The sequence below is a fragment of the Schistosoma mansoni genome, chromosome 1, assembly GCF_000237925.1.
Source record: "Schistosoma mansoni strain Puerto Rico chromosome 1, complete genome".
Classification (NCBI taxonomy): domain Eukaryota; kingdom Metazoa; phylum Platyhelminthes; class Trematoda; order Strigeidida; family Schistosomatidae; genus Schistosoma; species Schistosoma mansoni.
In genome coordinates, this window is record NC_031495.1 from 16,660,512 (window position 1) to 16,679,249 (window position 18,738).

The 18,738-nt window shown below is 35.1% G+C and overlaps 2 protein-coding genes across 3 annotated transcripts in view; one reads left to right on the plus strand and one right to left on the minus strand.

Annotated features, from left to right (window-relative positions):
- The window catches only part of Smp_020170 (voltage-dependent calcium channel), a gene marked incomplete at both ends in the record, with an annotated part of 167,914 nt that extends 157,613 nt beyond the window's left edge, over positions 1-10,301 (plus strand). Inside the window, 6 exons of the mRNA XM_018793451.1 lie at positions 95-305; positions 2,540-2,655; positions 4,577-4,620; positions 6,741-6,843; positions 7,291-8,185; positions 9,838-10,301. Coding sequence (XP_018647963.1) covers positions 95-305; positions 2,540-2,655; positions 4,577-4,620; positions 6,741-6,843; positions 7,291-8,185; positions 9,838-10,301 — 1,833 coding nt within the window. The remainder of the gene's footprint in view (positions 1-94; positions 306-2,539; positions 2,656-4,576; positions 4,621-6,740; positions 6,844-7,290; positions 8,186-9,837) is intronic.
- A 3,574-nt stretch (positions 10,302-13,875) lies between these two features.
- Positions 13,876-17,315, minus strand: Smp_133120.1 (putative dead box ATP-dependent RNA helicase; the record flags this gene model as incomplete). 2 transcript variants are annotated; one of them, XM_018793452.1, is made up of 5 exons in its annotated part: positions 13,876-15,249; positions 15,286-15,425; positions 16,096-16,143; positions 16,187-17,238; positions 17,272-17,315. In XM_018793452.1, 5 exons carry the CDS (start codon positions 17,313-17,315, stop codon positions 13,906-13,908), a joined length of 2,628 nt encoding a protein of 875 aa, XP_018647964.1. The 2 variants fall into 2 exon arrangements, with proteins under 2 accessions (XP_018647964.1, XP_018647965.1); XM_018793454.1 differs by having other exon boundaries at positions 13,906-15,249; positions 16,096-16,155.
- Between the last annotated feature and the right edge of the window lie 1,423 nt (positions 17,316-18,738).

Genomic DNA, 18,738 nt, shown 5'->3' on the forward strand with positions numbered 1-18,738 from the left:
TGCTGGTTGATTTCCTAGCTTACCAGAACTATATTCGATCAAACTGAACTAATTCTTACATATATTACTACTAATTTTTATTTCATTTGTACAGAAATTAATTCGTATGAATATGCCATTAGATAGTGCAGGAACTGTACATTTCACAACAACACTGTTTGCTTTAGTTCGAGAATCATTAGGTATTAAAATGGCTCCAGCTGAATTTATGGATATTAAAGATGCTGAATTACGTGAAACCATTAAAACATTATGGCCCGTACAAGCGAAACGGTCATTAGACTTATTGTTGCCACCAGATTCAGGTAAATTAAGATTATTTTAAAATATTGGATTATGTGAGCAAACCGCGTGTTTTCCACCTAATATATATGTTTACCACTCTGTACAGCAAAACCATGAAGTCATGTAGCAGGAACTTTGTCATGCAAAATTTGGAGTAATTTGATTACTTCATTAGATAACTCTCTCTAGTCACCAGACTTAAATCCTTGTGACTTCTCATAGTCAAAATGGTCCCGAGGCGGTGGTACTTGGTCTATACGAAGATAATAAAGCAGGTGAAAAGCCTGACTTCTAAGGATATCCAGGAATATTTTGAAAAATGGAAAAAGAAATATGATAAGTCTGCTATTACATACGTGAGGTATATTCAATGGGATGAATAATCAGCATACCTGTAAAATGATTTCTTCCGATAAAATGATCCTAGCATAATAATTAATATAAAAGACAAATTCCACTTCCTCAAGAAGACTAATTTGAATTACTTTCATGAAATCTTAATCTATGTAAGGATTTAAAAACGATATCAACGATAATTATCAAAGTAACTTATATTTTTTTATCTAAACTAATAAAAATTTTATAAAGTTTACTTGCTAAGCTGTTACGATCTCAGACAGACTGCTGATGAATGAAGGAAACTGTCCCACCCTTTAGCTTGATAAAATTATTAAACATCATGCCTACGGACTTTCACTTTTTGTCTGAGCTATCGACAACTCAATTTTTCTCTTTGACATAACATACACACTATCTTATCACAATTCGATGCAAGAATGAAAACGATGATATCAGATCAGGATTTATGGAATGGAGTATATGCGAATTTTGTTTTAACTTTTGTCTGATCAATTACAAAATAGTATCGCCAAAAATACTATTTTAGAGAGCGATAAAGATATTTACAGTTGATAGGCTAGTAGAACTAATAAAAGGTAGAAAAAGATCCTCCAGATAAGTATGAAGAGATTGGAGATAAAAAAAGTCTAGCGAAAGTACGGTAAGCGAGAAACCACTTTTTATTTAATTATTTTGACTCCGTCACTTCTCACTACTCACGTTACATTTAATATTCATTAACCTGTGTTCATCTATTTATTGTATAATCAGTTAAGTTTCAGCTCTACGATCTGTGTTACTGATTTGGTATTCTATAATCTTTTGCATGTGATGTTAATTTGAGACACCATTTCAGTTTTATTAAATTTGTTAGTGTCATTGATCTACCATGATGATATACTTAATTCCAATCAACTTCAGTTGTTAAGTTCAATGTGCAAATCTAATTTTAAAATACTATAGGTTTTCAGCAGTTAATCAAAACCCAGCTAAACAAAATGAAATCATGTTATTCTAGTCAAATCTTTGTCGATGCTCGCTTCAATACAGGTTTATTTAGGACTTATTAGTAATAACATGTAAATGACTAAATCTTAGTCTTATGGCATGATTAAAGTTGTGAGAATACAAATAAGTGTCATGTTGAATTAATCCGTTACTTATTATGGAAAGTCAGTCATTAAATTATGATAACAACTTCCTAGCTAACAAAAATATTTGATTTACTACATCTCAATATTTATCCTACCTTAACAAAAGTTCGCTAAGGCTCTTGTTACCTATGTGATTGCGCCACATTATTGATCTGTACTGTTCACGTCGTGTAAATGCCCGGATGGTATCTTTGTTCTCTTGAAAATCAATGTAAAATTTCCCTCTTCAAAGGTATATCTATAATTGTGTGAACTGTGACAAAAAGCATTTTCCAAGACAAACAACCTATGACAATTTGTGGTGAATATCGTCTACAAATTAGACATTCCGTGAAACTTCTACAACAAAACCATAAATTTTAAATCAATAGTGACTTCGACATTAGTTCTTGTAGTACTAGTAGGTAGTTACGATCGATGGAGTTCAAACATGTCGGAAGTGGAATATTTGTTACCGACAGGTACTGGTTTTTTATCAAGCTTTATCGTGAATTGAAACGAAACATCGATTTCTACATGATTGTAAATATACCATTTAATCGATTATCAATAAGCACACAACTCTTGGTTAATACACAATTTAGTGTGTATAACCATTTAGTCTGGTGGTCATATCAGAAAATTTTTTCAACGAATCTCTATCAGCAGATCAAGATAAAAACAAAACAATATTTACAATTTATTAATATACATTAAGGGACAGTGTAAGTAGTTATAAATTGAAATTATTTCGTGTAATATTTTTGTTTATTTCATTAAAGAATATACATTTACCCGCCTTACTGTTGGAAAAATTTACGCTGGACTATTGATTTATGAAAATTGGCAAATGAATAAATCCACTGGCAATAAGAAGAATTTACATCAATTGAATACTGTAAGTTTCTTATTTGCCAATTTATACCACTTACTATTCCTTAATATACTTTAAAATAACTATGAAATTGCAAATGTGATATTAAACATTTCATTTTTAACAGATAAGCTCTATTGGTTTCATTTTAAATTGACATTAAATGGTTGTAGACAGTCGGCAAGAGACCCCGTTCTCAGATTTTTTACTAGTTGATAAGTTTTAGTAACCTTCCAAGGATTGATGCTATTTACAAGGACAGACGTTATCCAACACGTCGACCAGAGACATTTACTATTGAGCAAAGTGGACTGTAATCGACCTTCTATAGGAATGATGTTAACATAAGTAGATAAGCGTTAAGTAAATTAGTGTGATGGCCACAGTTCAAATATGACTAATAAAACTCGATCACCTATTGGGCTTAAACAAAATGACATTGCTTACTACTCAATGATCAATTAGTAATAATTCTTTATATATAGTTAGATTATAAAGATTAGTTTGTTTCCGGCATCAACTGACATCAGCTTGAGAATCATCACAAAATAATACTGCGAGAAAATTTACCAGCAGTGATACAATTTAGTTTATTGTTTTCCTATTAATTGATGAAACAATAAGTAGACGTCAGTCCAGTTAGATATTTCAAGTTAACTATTACCGTCTTGAACAGTTTACTCTTGTTCAAACCCGTGTTACTCCTTCTTTAAAATATTCTTTTAATTCAGAATCGAAAGTCTGTTTTTATATAGAATAAACTGACGTAGTAAAATTATAACTACCTATCCACTCTTTTGGAGTTCCGTTTATCTGTGAGTGTTTTAAGATTTGGCACAGAATTAAAACAATACTTTATGTCGTGTACTTGTGACTTTAATAAATTGAACGCCTCAACAAAATATATCTCATAAAAATGTTTAGTGATCGCATACAAGCGTTATTAACCTTGAAAGGAACTAGTTAGGCACACTGGAATTAAGACTAAAAATGGTAACTAACATAATACACCTTTTCTCCATGTATATAAACTGTTCAATGAACTTCAACCAATAAGATATATCATGTATAATTATTCATGAACAAGCCTTGAAAAAAATACATCATACATGCTAACCAACCAAAAACCAGTAAGACCTTCGAGGTCATTTAGTGCATATAATTATGATCGTATCGATTCACTCTGAAACGGCTTGGATTAATTCGTTATTTATATTTCGACTGAAATTTGATCAGTCTAGGTATAGCATACGGACATCCTGTGAGGATTGCCTCGATATACCCATTATGACACAAGTTAATGTGAAATAAATCAAATCTGGTGAGCACTGGAATTTAGAACGTACTTTTCGTCCCATCTAAGAGTCAAAGTGAAGATCCAGATAAATCCAGCTGACGAGTCTCGAACAGGACGAAACGCCAATCCTAGATTCCAGTGCCAGTCACATTCCATCTTTTTTATATGATCGTATCATGTTTACATGAAAACACATAGAAATAAACCAGTAAACTAATAACTAGGTCGTCCCATATAGCTGAATGAAAATATTTACTTTTTAAATTAGAATATGTTAATTGAAATAAAACGAAACTGGATATCTATTTATTATCAATCAGTAATCTAAGTCTTAGAATTGACTTTTAGTTACATATGCTATGTGATGTCTAACCACAATATCCGACTGCATAGAGTGAAATCAATAGAGTGTGATTAATTCATACTAGTAAAATCAATAAAAACAGAGAAATACCATTGTCATATTGACTTATTACTATATTTTTAAATTGTAACAGTACTAATAGTAATAAAGTAATATCCTATAGTAGGTTTAGAATCATGATAATCACATAATTGTCCAATTATAATTAAACAGAATATTTTATAACTATATCTGTTTTTCTCTATATGTACTTATTATTAAACAAATTGATATTTTCACTTCAGAAACCTATACTTGAAGCATGCTTAACTCAAATGTTAGGACATGAGTAAGTTTAACTTAATCTATCCCTTTTTATATCACATATTATTTAAAAGCAAAAATGTGTAACGACTGATCAATTCAAAGACAATTTGAACTGCAAACTGAGGAATTTTATATTATGACGAAACACCCAACCAGTGACTCATAGTTTTAATAGTATTGTACTTGCATTCAGTCTGAAATTCAAACTAATTTTACAATAAACAGACAATTTTATTCTTGTATTAACCTAATAGATTACTCTTCCATACTCAAAACGATGATGGATGTCGTGGCTCGGTGTCCCGTCCTTTTTCGTTTGTTTTATAATGTCGTTGCAGTTACTGCTTTATTTCCTATCAATTAGAAAACAGAATTATCATAAAGATAACAATCGGAGAGTAAAGTACTATATAAAGTATAATTCACTCACTAAATGAGCCGGAAATTTGCGATACGATACAATGTCTTTACACGACAATAAGATCAGAAAACCTCGGCGATAGAAAGACTGATTACTTTGAAACTATATACATTTCACAAGATAATCATTTTTATAGATTTCATGTGTTTGCGGTTTCCAAAATGTCTCTGTAAGGTTATAGTAACTGATAAGATGAAATATTAACTCATAAGTTAATAGCAACTTACACAGACTATCATACATTATTTATGTTTTGAGCATCAATAAATGTTTAGTCATAAAATCATACAACTTCATGTAAGTATTAACTTGATAAACATTATCTTTCTTTGAAAAGTGTTATGACTTTTGCGCTGTTAATTATCACATGACAAGATCGTCAATCAGAACACCACTTATCCAATCCCAACACTGTAACAAATCAATGACGTGTTGACCGGTACGAGAAGCCTAGAGTCTTTATTGATTCTTCTTGCCTAGCCCTTCCTGTTGATTCCAGAACATCAATACCAGCTTAAACCAAATAAATCATATATCTCAGAAATACTTGGTATATATACAAGCAAGTCAGACCATATCACACCATGAAATAGAAAATAACAATTATACAAGTTCAAGCAAGAAATATCTGTGATTGTGAAAGACTGTAACTAATAAATTGGGAATAACTTAAGAATAGTAAATTGTATAACAGTACTCACTAGGTCAAATAGAAACTTATGATAAAAGGAATATAAATATACATAATCTAGTCACTTAGCAGTTACACCACGAGAACATAAATATATAAACAGTTCATAAATAGTTCCCAGAACTTATTCTTAATTGAATCTTCTCCGGACACAACAAAAACAATATTATATTATTAACATTTTTGAATATGTTGTATGTTTTGTTTATACTGTATTAGGAAACAAGGGGAAATTAATTAATTAAAAGTTAGCATGTATTTTACATTGTATTTGTGAATAACTTCTATAAACAGTTTATTAAATTTAATACCTTCTCATTTTAAAGAAAATTATCGTTACCTATTCTTGAAACACAGTAAACGATAATAGTCAATTATCAAAGTGAAAGATAAATTGAAGAATTATGATGATTCTTTTGAAATATCGACGAAAACATTGTGGCTATATTATATCATATCTTCACTGCTGATAAGCCAAAATAAATAATAAAAATAATGATTTTCTATTATAGATTGAAACTAAATGGAGAGATTATTAAAAATTAAGAACTAAACCATTATGTCATCCTAGTGATATTTTACAGGACTGTGTATCTCAGGATTTTGGCATGTTGTAGAATTCTTTGTATTTAAGCTTTACAATGAACTCAAAGCTTTCAGAACAAATGACTTCAAACACAATAGTTTATGTTCTCAACTTATATCACTTTTTATAATATAAGTGCATCAGATGTTATCAATCAGTTGCTATATGCGAGATCATAGATTGAAAATGCTAAAGTATCAAAACCATGACAAAAACGGTTGCCCATCAATGCATGATGGTTCTAACGATTCTCCAACTGACATCTGCTTGTGATAGAAATCCATTTAAAAAATAAAGTTTCATAGCTCATTCAACTAGAAGCGTGTTCGTAAAATAATACTATTTTGTAAAGGATTATGCACCATATTAAGTTTTTATATTTGACACAATTCATTTCTAATAACCTTATTTTTTTTAATTATTTATCATTATTTTTATCCCCAGTCCATTCCATCCCGCAAATCGTCTACCCAACTGCAGTAAAGAACATTCACGTTATGGTAGTAAAGTGGATCTTAGATCCATTAATAATATGGAAATAGATCATGTAAGTGAAACATTTTTTTAATCGTTCTTAAACCTAATATTACTAACGAACATATTTGTTCCTAAATTAACAACCATTTATAAACTATGAGAAATAATTTCTGGTAATAATACAACTAACATGATTGGTACTCAATAATATGTGTGAATAGTTCAAAGGGTTTTGTAGAGAACGGTGTAATTCGCAAATTATTGTATTCATCACAGACTAATCTCAAATGGTATACCATTGAAAACCCCCAGAGTACTGGACAATTACTTCGTCTCTATACAGGACACCGAAGTAGTGCACACGCACGACCGCACTAGAAGTAGGTTGATAGGTGAAGAAAACTTCATAAAACTCGTAAAATAAGTTTGATTAGAATTTCTAATTCACAGGTATCTACTGCCTAATCTCAAAGTACACAAACTATCGAAAATAATTGTCTTTCTGTTTTCCTTGCAGATTCCTTTAGAAAATAATTACAAAGAGCAAACATTGAAATATAAACAGCACGAAAAAGAACTTGTAGAAAAATTAAATCAAATCAAACAACAACAGTTAAACAATAATAATGATAAATATATGAGAAAAATATCGAAAACCACTAGCGAAGTGACTAGAACTACTACTACTACTACTACTGCCAATAATGATAATATTATTAATACCAGACAAATCTTTCAAACTATTATTACATCACCTGACGAAGAGAAATTTAATAAGACATCTTCTACTGAACAAGAACATATTCATAAAAGTTTAGGCCTTATTGATGCACTTAATAACAATAATAATAATAACGGCGATGATGATGAGAGAGATGATGTACAAAGTATAGATTATTATCTATCACGAAAATCAATTCATTCTTTCTCTACTACAACTAGTACAGATTATACATATTATCCTAATGCACATTCAAATTACAATCAGAAACCACAAACTACATCACAAGTTCAATATAACTCTCATACGAATAAAATTAAAGTATACACAAATATGCCAGATGCAGCAATCAGTCAACATAGTAACAATAATAATTATTATGATCATAAGAATAAGATTTCTAGCGAAAATCAAAAGTTAACATTTTATCCTCATCCACCGGAAACAGATAATCCGTATTTAACACCAAATCACATATATGATAAACTTTGTAAACTCGATAATTTTTCAGATAAAAGTAGAAGAGGAATAGAAGAAGAAAGAAAGAGGGGAGTATTTTATAGAAAATGTGCATACAATACATATCAGCAACGTACAAATCAGGCACATTTAAATTTCGCAGACGCAGTTCATACGTTGGTAAAACAAGCCAATGTTATGGCTAAACGAAATAGAATCAATAAATACTTACGTAAGAAAGGCTAATCATCATAATAAACCTAACTTTACTACATTATATATCGACTTTGCAAGCTGTGTTTGCAAATATTGAGTAAAAGGCGTTCCATTGTTTAATGTTCTAGGAATAATTCAGTAACGGTTTATTAGTAAAAAAAACACTCGGCTCTCAACCAGCAGGTCAAATCCCACCTATCTTCTCTAGTTTGAACAACATGGTAGTTTCATTAGTCCTCACACAATGTGGCTCAAAGCTAATTAAATAAACTAGTGCTTCATAAAATGAGTTACATAAATCCACTTAATTAATAACTCCTTTGAATTATCATCGCGTCTATAAGGGCTTAAATGACCTTTCTGGCTAGTGTTTTCTAATAAGATTTTTTTCTACGAGATGTATTTGTCAACCCCATGCTCCACCCCTTCCTTATCCCAGCCTAGAACCGGCATATATATATATATATATTATTGAGCTCTCCAAGCTGGAGCATTTAATTACAGACCTTCCACTGTCATTCTGAATGGCGTCTTCAACCCCTACTTTATTCAGTAGAAACGTCAGAATCCTGGGTCGGGGAAACTCCAAGGATGCCAGAGGATTACTAGATGCACGGCTATCAGATCAATTACCAATCAACAGACACATTGACATTAACCCAAGCTATGAATCGGTATAGTCTGTCAATTTGGAAGTGAGACAGTAAATCACCAACATTAGTGAATGGTGGTCACATTGTGCAATTCAGGAGCTAACTGATGGTTAAAATGTAAAGTTCTGAATTTCATACTCGCTGAGAACTTAGTCTTAGATCCAAAACAATATGTGGTAATCAGCACGCACTACCAAGTATGGACCCCAAAATAATAAATGGAACAGCTAACTAATTCTTTATGGGCTTTTTTAATGATTACTTAATGCCAGTTCATGGAGAAAACAATCTTTAAGACACACAAATCAAAAAGCAATCTGGAAAATAACATAAAGGGAATTCCTATCTTCAATATAAATATCTTTCCCACTTTATTGAACAAGAAATTAATGAGAGTATACTAAATGATAGATGTAAACATGAAGTTGCTTCAATTATTAAATTTCGTTGTATTTAATTCAACAAACTTGATTTTTGTATTTGGCGGTTTAAATTTATCTAATTCGTCTCATGAATTTTATACAGTTTTAGTAATAAAATAGATGAAATGTGGCTATCAGTGGAATCCGGGATGCTCAGTTTGTTCTGCTTGGGATTCCTCAACTGGACGTACTTGCGACGTTGATGTTTATACTATAACTCGAATCCAATATCTTCCGATTCAGTCTAGACGTCAACACCAGGCTGTAGGTACATCTAGCTGACCGATCCTAATTGAGGATGAAATATGCATCTTGTGTTCTATTTCCAACCACAATTAAAATATTTTAAAACCTATTACAAAATGGCTACATAGAAACAATCCGTTCATGATGTATATATTCTAATAAACGCTGATCAAAATTCAGTCATGAAAGTCGAAAACGGATTAAGATAAGGACTTACCATTAAAAGAAACATTATAGTAATATCATAAACAGTTTAGTTTACTACAAAAGAAGTTTGGTATATAATTATATGAAAAACTAAAATCCGAGTATTTATTGCTACTTGTAATCTTTTTTTCTAATTTTAGGTAAAAGTGCAAAAGATGTTGACTGGGATACACTTTCATTCCATAGAGTTAATATGAGTCCAAGATCATATGATCGTAATACACGGTATTATGGAAACAGTATTAGAAGTCATCATAAACGCAAAAGAGTTTTGTATGATGAAAATCATAATGGTTATAAGAGCTTTTACTTAAATTTGCCAAATAATTATTCATTAGTTTCGTATGATATGCTACAGTGTAGTTCAGCAAGAGATGATGAAACAGATGAAAATAATTCATTTAACGAAGGATTTCGTATAACTGATTTAGAACATCAACGAGATAGTCCAACGGTTTATGATGAAGCATATGAACAACCCTATGCAACGCAAATTGAAAGATCTGCATCAATTCATGAAATATGTCAAAAAAGTGAAAATAAGACTAATAATGAATACAGTGTACAAAAATCCCATAATACATTATATCATTCATTACACATGATTCCATGTGAATCTGAAATAAAATCTTATATTCAAAGTGTACAAGATTTAAATCTTGCCACTAGCAATTTTAATCATATCAATCCGTCCAACAGATCAGATCAAATTATCAAAATGAAGGAAAGTGAAATTCAATTTCCTCGTTTACTTAAATCACCAACAACCAGTGATGATTTTAATTCAATATACTACCCTATAAAACATCACAGGACAGGTTCACTAACTTTTTACTCATGTCCACCACATGAAACCTCTTCTCACTGTTCCATGGATCCAAGTGCTAGTGCTTTTGTTAAGCATTAATCATAAAAGTACAATATGTATAAAAAATTTATTATGAAAAATAACTTATTCCATAGAGTCAGAACAGGAAGGGCAATAAAAGAAAATGTCTATCGAACAAACGACATACATGGAGAATCATAAACTGTTTAGATGATCTCGCTAAGTGTTCGTCATTATGAAAATCATAAAGGACACTAAGACTACAAAAAACCATTCTCATTGAACAGTTTACTAGACAAAACTAAGTAGTCAAGAAGAGCTATTTATTACTTGAATATAAATACTCAAGTGTGAATTCAAAATCTAAACCAAGGTTTAACCTAGGACAGTTAAGTCATAAAGTAACCACGACGCTAGTTAACTAGTTATTAGGTTAGAAATCCAGTGGCACATGCTTTCTAACTTCGGCTAATTTGTGATAGAATGCAAACATGTGCCTTAATTTTGCAATTCACATCAAGGACTAACCTTAGTTGAGCAACTACTGAAAGCTAGAAAGCAACAAACAGCTGTTCCGTCCTGGTATAGGACTCCTCAGCAGTTTGGATTCAAAGTCCTAAGGGGATCGAACCTTAAAAAGACATGCTAAATCACTAATTGATTGGAGTTAGTAATTTGAACCACCGATTATTAACTCAGTAATCTGAAGTTTAGGCGCTCATCGCGAGACCTGAAGGTTTTTGGTTCGATCTGTAGTGGATGAGAACTCCTGAGTTCAGTACTATGACGAAATAGCTGTACACTGCCTCCTCGGATAACTGCAGCCAGCCCGTGATATAAACTTTCAAACTCAACAATCTACACAAACCGACAATTAATTTATTCACATTCTTTTCATACAAAACGTCATAACGCAGGTTAATTTACAGGTTGCTTTAAACATAATCAGCCCATCATATGACTAGTTTACGATAATTTACGGTCACTTGTTGCCGTTATGACTTCACTAGAACTAAGACTTGATAACAGTACTAAAAGGCAATATAATTATAGTCGTAGTAATAGTTCCAACGTTCTGAAAATGTAAAGGGGATTTAGAAAAAAATTCAGACCTATGGATAATAATTAACCCTATCCCTGAAAATTCTGTCTTCAGGGAAATTCTCAGAATTACAAAGCCATTCTGCTATATTCAACAAGAATAATATTACGCATTATCTCTTGGTGAACACTCGCTTTATAATGACTATCTAAACCAACAAATAAAATTCTATCCATTTTAACCTACAATCTAATGGGTAACAGGAAAATCAGGGCAATTGGATAACACACCAACTCTAACTTCATAAAGATAAATAGCAAACGAGTGTTACCAATCATAAGGAAGTTATTAAAACACTACCCTTTAGTTGGTATACAAACAAAGTAATCCGCTAAAAGTAATTCCACTTATCAGATATAAGAAAAAGCGATATTAAACAATCATCCTAAGTATAATTTACTGATCTTATCTAGAATATTATTTTTAAAAAGAAGTACAAAAGAAATTCTCTGATTATCTACATTGATGATACTATACTTCTATTATACTGAGAATTTGGGAATCTTGATTATCTCACTAAGACAGAAGGGTGGAGAGATTCCACAAATTTAAGCAATACAAGAACGACAATAATTGCAGTGTGCGATGTCTGCAAAGGAGTAAGACACCTTTTACCATACAATTTGATGTGATGCTATCTATCCCTGAAACATTTATTTACAACGACAAAATTACTTTGGACAACTAGGCACCTGAAGATATGCAATCAGTGCCAACTACGAGCGCACCAGTTGGAAAAATTGGATCAAAGGACTGGTTATGTACATGTTATAGAGCAAAACAACCTCATTCCCAGAATCCAAGCGTTTCCCTGTGGTTGTGGACAGTTTCATACAGGAAGCGCTGTAGATGACCTTTTTTTATTCAAAATGCAACTCTAATATGCTGTCAGCATTAATATTCAGCAAATCAAGCCAAGGTCAACCGTCAGGACTTTTAATAAATAACAATAACTTGAACATACAAGAACAAGGCCTATCGGAGACACTATGAAAACCACTTAATAATTACTGCACGGAGAAAACCATGGTTGTCGCTCCTCATATAGAACGCAAAATAAACTAACCGCCTAATCCCTACCATATCTTAAGATAAGAAAGGTAAAATAGCATTTAGGGTTGTATCAGCGACGAACATGAAGTTGCGGTGATCGAGAACATAAGACTGACCCCATTAGGACCAGAACCATCTTTGTATGAGTATGATATAAGGAACCCGACTGTGATCCTCTAGACTAAGGTATAGCTACTTTGACAGTAAAAAGACCTCCCTATTTCGTAGTTAGCTAGTCTAGACAGATCAAGAACAATTAGTAACTCTATATTACTAGACAATAAGCTTTCCACACATGTAAACGAAGTCCTATGTGGCAATACATGGTCCCGCGTGGTCACTTCCTACGAGACGGTCACTCGAACTCACACGGTACCAAACTAATAACCCATAAACCCCACCACACAAACGCCACTTCGTAGGCTTAGAAAACAAACTGTCTGACTTCCAAATCCGTATTCTGGTGTGCCTTGGAGACTCCTCTAGATAACACACCTACTTCGCTATCATACTAACCACTCAACTGGCTAGAAAATGTCTAAGCGCTTTTAGTTGGACATTTTGCATCTTAAAGAGCACCTCAACAAAGGAAATCACGCCAGTATACCGTTCTTGAGACAATGTAACGACCTAACAACGTACCGCGCACATTAGTACATACTCCTAGATGGCAGTTATGAGGACGGACCCACTGGAACACTTTGCAATGGACCTTACTAACTAGACCGTCGCCAACCCAATAGTTGACTAGTACCCTATTGGATGTAGACATTAGATTTTGAAGTTTCGTAAACCCTAATGGCTTCAAAACAGAATACTTTTTCTGTTTCAGGCTTTGGTTCACCTCATTTCTCCCATTTGTAGCGGTTCATTTACTCTACCTGTTTACTTTTTACTATTGCATCCAGTTAAAAATTTCATTCGTATGTTCTACATCTTGTTGTGAATGGACGAATACAACGAAATGTACAGCTAGTACTGATTACTAAGAAGTGCAACCGAGACAAGGTAATAACACCAAGACAGTCGACACACCCTAGAGACTGACATCTGACCTGACCCATAAAACGCGTCATACCAATCGCTTGAAGAGTTTCTTTTGATAAGTTGATAAATGCGAAATCCAACTTTTGGAGACTTCTGTTTAGCATCAAGCGAATAAAGTGTATGCAAGTAACAACTCAAATAAGCTGATGAAAAACATTTAATGAAATCACATTGAAATTATCGTCTGCGATTATCCCTTACTTTCCTTGGAGTTCTTTCGCGACCTGATCTGCTTCTGCTTCGGTCTCGCCTCTGCCATCCTGATGATGAACGTGAGCGTGAACGGTAGAAATTCTTGTTACGATTGTATCTTGCATTATAGTTGAATTTATAATTATAATTGAAAGAAGGTACATCTCCGTAAGGTGTCCAAGATCGGTCTCGACGGTTACCGTCATAGTATTCATCAGAGGAACGGGAACGACGGTCGCGAGTATCATGAACTTCCTTGCGTCCCCTTCGATCATGACGAGATCCACCAGAATGTTTATAACCACTCTGACGTTCATTTCTAGGAGAGTCTCTGTAGTGCGACCGACTTTTACTTTTAGAATGCCGATTGGAGTTACGGTCATTTCGGGGTCTCTTAGCTACAGGACTTTCATCTTTCGTTACAGATTGTGGTGAAACGTCCCTTGAGTTTGAGGGTGAGATCGACTCATTCTTATCAGATACTGAAGAATTATGACGGTCCAAGGACCCATCAGCTGGACTCACGTCGACAACAGAACGTGAAGAATGGTCAGCAACATCAGGATCAGTCCTAGCAGGTGAATGTTCCATACTTCCACTGTGCTCACGAGATGCACTTTGGTGGGAATTGTGACTGACAGAGGACCTATTGGACTCGCGTTGGGACCGTTTAACGCTACTTGATTTTGAACGAGAATGGACTGATGACTGTGAACGGTGACGAGATGCTGATCGACCACCACTGGATGCAGAATGAGTTCTTTCTACATCTTCTCTTTGTGGTGAATGAGAGTATTTATGTTTACCCGAATGCGAACTTCGACTTGAATGGCTTCTTTCCTTAATTCGCTTTGATGGACTGCCATCCGAACTAGAACGGTGATGGTTAGATTCCTCACGATAGGCATCTTTCGAATATTGAGAAGACTGTGACCGGTCTTTGCGTTTTGGTGGAGTATGTGAACCGTAAGACCTCCTCTCCCTGGGTGAACTCACTTTCGACTCGTCACTAGCTGCGCCATTCCCATTGCGCGACAAACTTTTGGACCGAGCACGCGAGTGGTAACCTTTAGTTTGAGGACTTCTCGATCTGTATGATGTCCCACTGCGGCTCGAGTGAGATCGAGAGTGACGGCTGGCGCTAGATCGACTTCTCTTAGATATACTTCTCTTGCCTGAGCTCACACTCCGACTCGAACCCGACCTACTTCGACGATATGATTGTCCGGATGACCGAGTGCGTTCAACGTAATATCCCTCTGCAATTTTGAACAACTCGTCGGGAATTGTTTGACGGGCTTCCTTCAGCACTTCAATAAGTTCCCTGGCCTAAACGAATGTTAGAATAAACTAAGTATAGCTTACCAATCTTGGTTGTTTGGCACTAAAGAATGTATATGCAGTGCCTTTCTTGTCACTTCTACCTGTTCGTCCAATTCTGTGGATGTAATCTTCAGTTTGCGACGGATAGTCATAATTGATTATATACCGGACGTCGTTAATATCTACAAACAAGGAAGTGGTATTGTTATCACTATTCAGAAAACGTTTGTTAGGACCCTTTAGCTCAACACATAGTAACTAAATTCCGCAACAATCAAAGCCTAATTAGATAGACCAACCTGGCGCGTTTCATAAGGCCGAGGTGGCGTGGTTTTCATGGGTCCAGAACGAACACCAAAGTTCTGGTTCCCAAAACGCGTCCAAACTGAAGTATGGCGACCAATTTTATCCCAGAATTTTGACACGAATACATAGTTCCAAGCTTACCGATCCAAATATTCAAATGAACGAAACTTTGTTCACCAACCAATTACAAAAACCAGCTTAGGACCAACACGTATCCAGAGGAACGAGATGATTGAGGTTGGATGATTTAACACAAGATGTTCATGTGACTCTCTTATATCACCAAATCGTTCGTTACACTAATAGCCAATGTACCAATCCAACTGTTAAGACGGTCGACCAGACATAATCTGTGTCCAATACACGACCAAATGATTGGCGAAACCAAATTATACCAGTTTAACCAGAGGCCAATAATGGAGCCAATTGCTCCAACGACTCCAGAATGCCAAAACTCACCACACCCTGACATGTGATAGTTGAATAAGAAGAAAGTTACTCAGTGGTCATTCAAGAATATTCATCAACAAAGAAGTAAAGACTTACCTAAGCCTCTAGATGCGACATCTGTGGCAACGAGAACAGATATGTGACCTTCACGAAACACTACGAATTAATAAGACAGAACTTAACTTACTGTCTAGGGCACGATCACGTTCTTTCTGGTGTTTATCCCCATGCATAGCTGTGGCATCAAAACCCTTATCTTGGAGTTTTTGACAAAGTTCGTCTGTACGCTTTTTGGTCTCCGTAAAGACAAGTACACGAGCATTGTCGAAGGAATTGAGAAGGCTGAGTAAACGCTTGAACTTCTCACTCTCATTTAGGATCTCTACATGTTGCCGAATGTTGTGGTTCGCGCTCAACTTGGTTGAACCAACATTTATTTGAATGTAATCATAAAGGAAATCTTCTGCTAATGCTTTTACTTCCCTAGGCCACGTAGCTGACCACATTAGAGTCTGTCGGTCTGGACGAACTTGTGAAACAACTCTTCTAATAGAAGGTTCGAAGCCCATGTCTAACATACGATCAGCCTCGTCGAGCACTAAATAAGTGCAGCGACGCATATTTGTATGTCTCGATTCCAGAAAATCGAGGAGACGGCCAGGAGTTGCTATGACTACTTCAGGAGACTGTCCTAAAGCTTCTGCTTGACCAGTTCTTGATGCCCCACCATAAAGACATGCGGACTTGAATCCAGCTGAATAACAGAAATCTTCAGCAACTTTTTCTACTTGCTGAGCAAGCTCTCTGGTAGGAACAAGGATTAAAACAATCGGTCCATCCCCTCGTTTTAGGCTGGGTTGGGCTTTGGCGTGGACGATCGCTGGGAGGAGGAAACTGGCTGTCTTTCCTGATCCTGTTTGGGCGATCCCAACCAAATCACGTCCGCTGAGTGCTACCGGCCAACCCTGACACTGAATAGGAGTAGGTGAATCCCATTTGCTTTTCTTGATTACGCTCATTATGTAACTCGGGAAGCCAGCCTCACTAAATTTGAACAAGGGCCTGGGAACATTGTGTCCAAGAACAGTAACTTTGTGTTTGGATCGAAACTCCTCGACATCTCTACGTGACCGATCACGCACGCTTGAACATTCATGATAAAACTTCTTTTCGAATTTAGCAAGAGTGTACGCACTCCAATCTACGGACCGAAGCCTTCTACCCCCTCCAAAAAATCCCCTGGAAATAATTACATCAAATAAGCCTACTTACCTTCGTCTAGGTGAGCGGAATCTAGAAAACCTGTAATACGGCATTACTAATAATCAGCCACCGACTAATGACAAAGTCGAAAACAGGACCGAGCCAAATGATCCAGTGAAACAATAGAAAACTCAAAGTTCAATATACACTGCATATAATATTTACATCAGCACGAGTCGTGATTAGTAACAATTAAATTATATTAAAGTGGCTCAAGCGGTTCAAATCCCTTTCAGTCCAATGGATGAGGTTTTCTCTGAACAACCAGGTATCGTCAGGTCTATTACTTTTCGCTGATGATGTGAAACTCTGGAGAGAAGTACATAACCATGAGGATAAGCTGACACTTCACGGGGATTTCGCTCAATTTCAAAGTGTGAGGTAGTCCATCTGAGATATGTTACAGACTACTACAACTTAGGGAACTGCCCTGTAGAAGTATCACAAGTTGAAAAAGATCTAGTAGTGTTGGTACCCTAGGATTTGAAGTCTTACACTAACTTTGACAAAAATGCCTTTCGCGTAAACTTTAAACTGGTAGTTTTGAAGCGTATTTTTGGCCAGTTCAACGGAAGAACTTGCCACATGGTCTTCAACAGTTTTATTCGTCTCCCTTTAGAGTACAATGACATAGTATTTCCTCCCTCACTCCAAAAGGATAAGGGAACTCTTGAACGCATCCAGCGATGAGTCACGAAATCAGTTCGTGACTCAAATTCAAGTTTTATGAAGAGTGCCTTCAATCACCGAACCTTTACCCTTAGAGTACAGGAGTCTTAGAGGTTACCCAATGGCTTACAGCATCCTTAACACTTCTGGGCATCCCCTAAAACACCCACTTAAGCTTAGTCTTGACATAAATCTTATGGGTTACACCCAGAAACTGGAGACATAACACTGAAAAACGGACTGAAGACGCACTTTCTAATCCTAAAAAGTAGCCGAATGCTGAAATTCGCAGCCGGCTGAGCTGGTCCAAACGACCTCTGAGGAGTCCTTTAAGAGAAAACTTGACATATTCTCAAGGGCTAAGGACAGCGTATTACTATGATTTACCAGCTTTGTTTCTTTTTTTCTCTTTCGTCGTCAATATTACCTAGGTTCCTACCTGGAGGTATCGGTGATTCAATGCTACTGTTAGGCAGAAGCTTCTATTTCATCTAGAACCATTTGAAGCTGCAGTGTCTGGTAGTGAACGATCATCTTAACAACCGACCAGGTACCTAGGTATATAGAACAAAAAGTAAAAGAATGATTATTAATACGGTATGACATGCGACTTTTTGTACTCAATAATTTATCAGGTTCCCCCCCTTAAGACTTCTTGGCAGTTGTTTGGACCACCTCAGAAGTTAGGGAGTTAAAATATGTAACTACTCACAGAGTAAAGGATTTACTTTGCTGTATCTCTTGCTTGCAGGTATTTCCCACGACTTTTTCGGTGAGGCGTAAGTTTATCAATTATCCAAATGGATT